General features: G+C 29.6%; 3 protein-coding genes across 3 annotated transcripts in view; 1 reads left to right on the top strand and 2 right to left on the bottom strand.

Moving 5' to 3' along the window:
* LOC102680576 (SAFB-like transcription modulator) overlaps window positions 1-3,469 on the bottom strand; it is a 7,031-nt gene extending 3,562 nt beyond the window's left edge. The window contains exons 1-6 of the mRNA XM_006617397.2: window positions 3,338-3,469; window positions 2,960-3,047; window positions 2,720-2,865; window positions 2,394-2,645; window positions 2,287-2,311; window positions 931-1,087 (exon numbers count right to left, since the gene is read on the bottom strand). Of these exons, the coding sequence (XP_006617460.1) occupies window positions 931-1,087; window positions 2,287-2,311; window positions 2,394-2,645; window positions 2,720-2,865; window positions 2,960-3,047; window positions 3,338-3,469 (800 nt within the window). The remainder of the gene's footprint in view (window positions 1-930; window positions 1,088-2,286; window positions 2,312-2,393; window positions 2,646-2,719; window positions 2,866-2,959; window positions 3,048-3,337) is intronic.
* A 599-nt stretch (window positions 3,470-4,068) lies between these two features.
* LOC102680173 (actin-related protein 2/3 complex subunit 3) lies at window positions 4,069-5,385 on the top strand. The gene is made up of 4 exons (XM_006617394.2): window positions 4,069-4,219; window positions 4,443-4,619; window positions 4,694-4,889; window positions 4,957-5,385. Exons 1-4 carry the CDS (start codon window positions 4,214-4,216, stop codon window positions 5,109-5,111), a joined length of 534 nt encoding a protein of 177 aa, XP_006617457.1. The 5' UTR covers window positions 4,069-4,213; the 3' UTR covers window positions 5,112-5,385.
* The window catches only part of LOC102680296 (60S ribosomal protein L15), a 1,981-nt gene continuing 991 nt past the window's right edge, over window positions 5,383-6,372 (bottom strand). Inside the window, exons 3-5 of the mRNA XM_006617395.2 lie at window positions 6,100-6,236; window positions 5,889-5,999; window positions 5,383-5,697 (exon numbers count right to left, since the gene is read on the bottom strand). Coding sequence (XP_006617458.1) covers window positions 5,503-5,697; window positions 5,889-5,999; window positions 6,100-6,236 — 443 coding nt within the window. The 3' untranslated portion in view covers window positions 5,383-5,502. The remainder of the gene's footprint in view (window positions 5,698-5,888; window positions 6,000-6,099; window positions 6,237-6,372) is intronic.

The raw sequence follows: 6,372 nt of genomic DNA, 5'->3' as shown, positions 1-6,372 counted from the left end.
TCATCATCATCATCATCATCATCATCATCATCATCACCATCATCGTCGTTGTTAATAATGATAAAGACAACAACCACAATAGCAGCAGCAACAATAATAGAAACAACAGTAACTGTAATAATAATTAGATATTCGTTTTGGCGTTCACTTGTACATCAGCTGTGATACAATTTGTTAGCAGTTTAATGAAATTACTACGTTTCATTGCGGCTGAATCCATATTTCATCGTTCGTGTAATGAAAGTATGTCCGTGCGGGAAATATATTTGTATTGCATCCCTCTTACATAAGCTTTCCAAAAATGGAGTATTTCCTTCGTAGTTCTTCCGGATGGGCTTGACACTTCTTTGTAACTTGGAATAAGCATTGACACACACGCGATATAGAGTAGCAGTCTTCGATGAATGATATGATTACTTGATGCTCGCGTTAAGGCTTAAGTGGGATCTGTCGAATGTATAATTTATCTCAAGATGCTAACATATCTTGCTAGGCTCGACGAAACTGTTGTTTATTTAATAAACGAATATCTTCAGAGAGGAAAAGTTGCATGTATAATCACTTTCATTGGTAATTCTGGAGCGTATAATACACCATCGAAAAATATTCGTTTATGAATAGGAGCGGTATATATAGGACTTGGTTTGGTTAAGTTTGCTAGCCAATTTCTCGATTTCTTAACATACTTTCCAGAGTTAAGAATTACAGCCTAAACGTACGAGATCGGAAAGGAACTTCGTATGCGATTGAAAAAAAGGGAATAAAGTAATCTTGCGTGCGACTGTGACGAATAATTCAGCTTGGAAATCCATCGTTCGACAGTATCTTATCCTGATGGTATTGTATGCGGTGGAAGAGCATCGCTAGCATAGAGTTGTGTGACATTTCGTTGTCGTATCACTGTGAACCGTTTAGCAATGAGAGACCAACCTCTTGCTTCCATCTCCACCACCGTCCTGCTTGCTCTTCGTCCCGACGTTTCCACCTGATGTCGTCCCTTCCTTGTTGTTGGCACCAGCTTCTGCTCTACCGCTCCCTTTAGAGTCTCCCTTCTTGTTTTCTTCCACTTTCTTCTTCTCTCCTCCATCTGCAGAGACAATCAAGGTAGCATAGTCACTTTCTGCGAAGCCAGATTTCTTCTCCCTCCCTAAGACTCCAGCTGCTTAGTGGCCTGTATTTCCTGCATGGAACTTTTCCGAGCCACTAACAGATTGCGGAGTAAATTATGATGAAGATCGCATGATTGCAATAACACAAATTCACTCTTCAATGTATAATCCATAGCGACCCTACTTTGTTTTTTTCTTTTGATTTTCGAACGATTTAAAATTACCTTTGTACCTTTATATAAAATAGACTCTGAACCAAAACCTATATTGAAAGAAAACTTTAAGGGAAATGAAGAGAAAATGGAGAACAAAGAGGAAAAAGGAGAAAAGGAAAAGAAAAAACTAGAAAGGTAGCAAAAGGAATATATATGCACGCGCGCGCGCAGACATAAGCACGCACGCATGCAGGATATATCTGATTTCTGCGATAGCAAAATATTTGCGCGTTAAAATGACATGCGATTATTTTAAGTTGATGGTTTTAAGACATTGATTTCTCCAGGATAATAAACAACGATGCATCATCAACCGTATATGGGGAAGATTTTTGGCTTGACATATACTTCAGTCTTCTTGTATCCACATAATTCGGAGACCAAACGATCCAACGATGCTCTAGGTGGTTAGGTAGAATTAAATGTAACTTTATATCAAACTCTAGCGTTAACTAACTTATAGACTAGCACTTATGGGATAAACTTTGTAGAATATAGTTGATATTGCGCACAAGAACGTCGACGAATATATGTTTCATTTTGGTTGAAACCTCGTCGATCATCGCGCCATAATACTCTGCAGCTACATTACTGCATGCCACGTCCACATGATAAATGGTTGCATCGCTTCCTGCACGTATGCTTGATTGAAAATATGGAGCTCGAAGATCGGAAGTAAAATGAAGCATGAAGTAGTAAATTTGTTGACAAATCCAGCGCGCTCGTAATTCTGGATAGATGGAGGTATTTTATACGTAGATAAGCATGTCTCTTGGTCTTTCTGATGCCATATACTTAAGTAACTTACTCGTGACCATCGACAATAGTAGTGCTATATCTATACCTTGAAATCTTACGTCTATGCATACATACATACATACATATATGTGTGTATGTATATATATATACATATATACATGTATGTACATATATAGGTGCAAATCAAGATATAACAAACTTACCCTTATGCCTCTCGTGAGACTCTGTCTGAAACATATAAAGTAAAAATATAAAATAGTTTTTATTTTTTTTTGAAATGTTAAAGTCACGATTTAATTAAATCCATTACCTCCTCAGCGAGGAGATTTTCTTCATCTTCGCCAATAGTTAGATTGATGGAATCTTCATTGTCGATACCATTGGCCTCAACAGTAGAAACTGAATTAGTTGTTGTTTGATTTACTGTAGTAGCTACATCAGATTCTATTTTCTTATCAATAGCCTGTGTATTTTCGATCAAATTTTTATTTAAATGATTCTTAAGTTCCTGTTTGTGTTCTATTTCCTTGCTAATATTATTTTGAATTTCACTTTGAAGTTCCTAAAATAAAATTTTATTTTGTTATTCTTATAAATATATTTTTTTATAATAAACTAAATATTATTTATACTTACTTCCACTTTAGATATTGTATTTTCTTCTATAACAGGCTTTGATTCTTGTTTAAGTTTTATATCATTATTATCAGATACCTCCATACTTTCTTCTTTTTGATTTTCTAATGTATCATTAGTTTCATCTTGATTAATTGTACCTGTTACTAAAAATGCAAAAAATTATAAATTTGATTTGATAAAATGATTTTAAATTTATCTCTTTCCTTTTAATTAATGTATATAGGTCAAATAACATACCACTATTTTTTCTTGGACTAACTTTGCATAATCCACCACAAGGTACAATCAAGTATTCATCAGGATCTTGACCTTCATCAGTTATGGCCTTTATATATCAAAATAACAATGAAGTTATCATAAGTTATAATAATAATAATAACGAACAATAAAAATATAAAATTATATTAGTTAAATATAATTAGAGAAAAAAAAACTTGTTCATCAATGGCAATACTGTAATAATTATTTGAAAAATTGAGGTTTTGAAATGATATATATATATAGCGTTGAAATAAACTATCAACGGTATCAAAAGGGTTAAAATGGCGATAAAACAAAGAATAATATTGTTAATGAAATCTTAACAAAAACAATATAAAGGATAAGAAAATTTACTTTGGAAAGACGTTCAAGAAGTGCTGCTTTATTGCCAGTTTTATCTAGCCCACGCCTCTCGAGTTCTGTTTTCAAATCTATAACTCGTAGTTCAGTGAGCTTTTTTCCTTCAACATCGGCCATTATTCTCATACAAAAGTGTCCGACACAAGGCACGCTTATGTTTCAATTTTTTCGGTTTTACAAATAGAAATTTATAAGCTAATTTTCATATATAAACTCAATAAAATAACAAAATTATGATATATAAAAAGAACAATTGAAGGATTTCTCAAAATCACAAAGAAAAAGTTACGACAACACACTCCGATATGAACTATCCATCGTCGTCGCCATTTAACGGAAATGACCGGAAGTAATTCTCGCATCAAGTGAATAGAATAGCCAATCTAAAAAATCAAGATACATTTCATTGGAATATTACTAGAATTATTTTTATCATTAATATAATGATAATCAGATTAAAATGCGAAATTATATATATTAAAAAATATAAAATTTGTTGAATGTACATAAAATAATATAAATTTTATATAAAATGAATAAACAATAAAAACAAGAATAATTATTTACCAATCGAAAAATGATAATACTAGTTACAATTTTTAAAATGGAAGATATTATTAAAATTATATATAATTATATTTATATTTATGAATTAAATTGTATGAAATATTTTATATGTTAAAAGATTAAGAATTTCTTATATTCTTAAAATCAGTAGTTATATGTTTTGTTAACTTTGATATCTTTAATCAGAAATGAGTATGTGACGTATCGATTTGCATATATATATATATCTAAGAATACGCTTGTTTAACATTGATTCGTAAAAATTTATAATTGCACAGTAGAAATTTTTTTATATTTATCAGTATGCCTGTAAGTAAATATTTCTTAAATTCGTATTAAATATTATATATGTATTTCAATGAATTTTGACATATAATGTTATTTCTAACCTTTTTAGATTTCAATCTATATAAAGTATTTATGCTTATTTTTAACATTTTGCATTAATTTATATATATTAATAGAAAGATGAAAATGAAATATTTTTTATTACAGTACTATAATGATTACTTATTTTTTTTTTTTATTTTAGGCATATCATTCAAGTTTTATTGAAAGTAATGGAAATGTTGGTAATATGGCACTTTTGCCAATTCGAACACATTTTAGAGGTCCTGCACCTCCCTTCAATAATAAGGATTTGGATATAATTGATGAAGCATTGTATTTCTTCAAAGCAAATGTGTTCTTTAGAACGTATGAAATTAAGGTAACAACAGTGTGTTCATTTCTATTTTAATTCTATATTTCTGAAAAAAAATATAAAATATTATGTTATTTTAGAGTGAAGCTGATAGAGTTTTAATTTATATTACATTATATATAACAGAATGCTTGAAAAGATTACAGAAATGTGCAACTCAAGCTCAAGCTACAAATGAAATGTATTCTCTTGCTATTTCAAAATTTGATATTCCTGGCGATCCTGGTTTTCCTTTAAACTCTGTATATGCAAAACCAAGTAATCCTGTAGAAGCAGGTATATTTTGCATTAGTTTTATATCAAATTGAAAATTATTAAGTGTAAAAATATTTTTTTTTTATAGATACTATGAGACAATATTTGCAACAAATAAGACAAGAAACTGGTGTTAGACTTGTAGAAAAAGTATATGGTGAAGATGGCAAACCAAGCAAATGGTGGTTATGTTTTGCAAAAAAAAAATTTATGGATAAGTCATTATCTGGTCCTGGACAATAAAGTATATTTTTTAATTATAATATAGAATATATATGTATAACAGATAAATACAAAAGTTTATTGCAGGAATATGAGTTCTAATATTTTATAATATTAATAAAAATAAAATAGAAAGATAAAAATGCAGAAAAAAAATATTGTAAGAATTTTGTAAATTAAATGTATTATGCATTTATCATATAATTAAACTTGTAAAATCTTATTATATCATATTATATTATATTTGTATTTACTTAATTTATAAAAATGAAATATAACACTTTAAAACAACTAATTAGGAAATAAATGTTTATTTTGTACAGGATATACCATAATATTGATACAAATATCTGTAACATATCAATGCAATGATGTATCATGTACATATCATTATTAGAAACATTTAAAAACTTTATCGCTTTCTGCGAAGCGATAAGGAGTTTCTTCTCAGCCATGCTGCACGACGAGAACCACCAATAGTTTGCGAATAACGATGTCCTTTGCCTAAACCGCGTGAACTTCTGCCAGCTGATGTCTTTCCACGAAGTTCACGATGTTTATGTACTGCATTACATATCCAATTAACTTTTGGATCATTACGAATTGCCTGAAATAAGAATAAAACTATTAATATTTCATTCTTTAATATTGTCCTGTAAAACTTTTATTGCAATTATTTATTCAGACATCCAAGGAAGATGAAAAATCATGAAACTTCAGTATGCAATAAAATATCATCATACAAATATTTTATACAAATATTTCATTTTTATAAAATATATAAATATTATAAATTACCTTATGTGCTGGATCAACCAAAATAACTTCATAATATTTATATGAAGAATCTTGAGCTACCCAATAACTATTCAAAACTCGTAAACCTCCACAACGACGACCAACACGTTCCTGAAAATAAGTATTTATCAAATAAAATGATAAAAATTGCATATTACATGATGTAAGATGACATAAGATTGTACTTCAATTTGTATAAATATGAACTTACTTCGGCAACAGATTGTAATTTTCTAGTAGGTTTCAACTGATTAACACCATGACTTTTTGGTTTTCCATAAGTTGCACCTTTAGGAACAGGACGTTTGCGCCCACCTCTTCTTACACGAATTCTAAATATGACAAACCCTGCATATTAAGAATATAATTTTTCATATTTATTATATTATATTAAATGTTTAATATATACTATGTTTAATTTATATTAAAAAAGATAATCAGTATATACACATATATCACCATATAACTGTAAGAGTGGTGCATG

The sequence above is a fragment of the Apis dorsata genome, unplaced genomic scaffold (genome assembly GCF_000469605.1).
Source record: "Apis dorsata unplaced genomic scaffold, Apis dorsata 1.3 scaffold_307, whole genome shotgun sequence".
NCBI lineage: Eukaryota > Metazoa > Arthropoda > Insecta > Hymenoptera > Apidae > Apis > Apis dorsata.
This window is presented reverse-complemented; position numbering and strand designations above follow the sequence as displayed.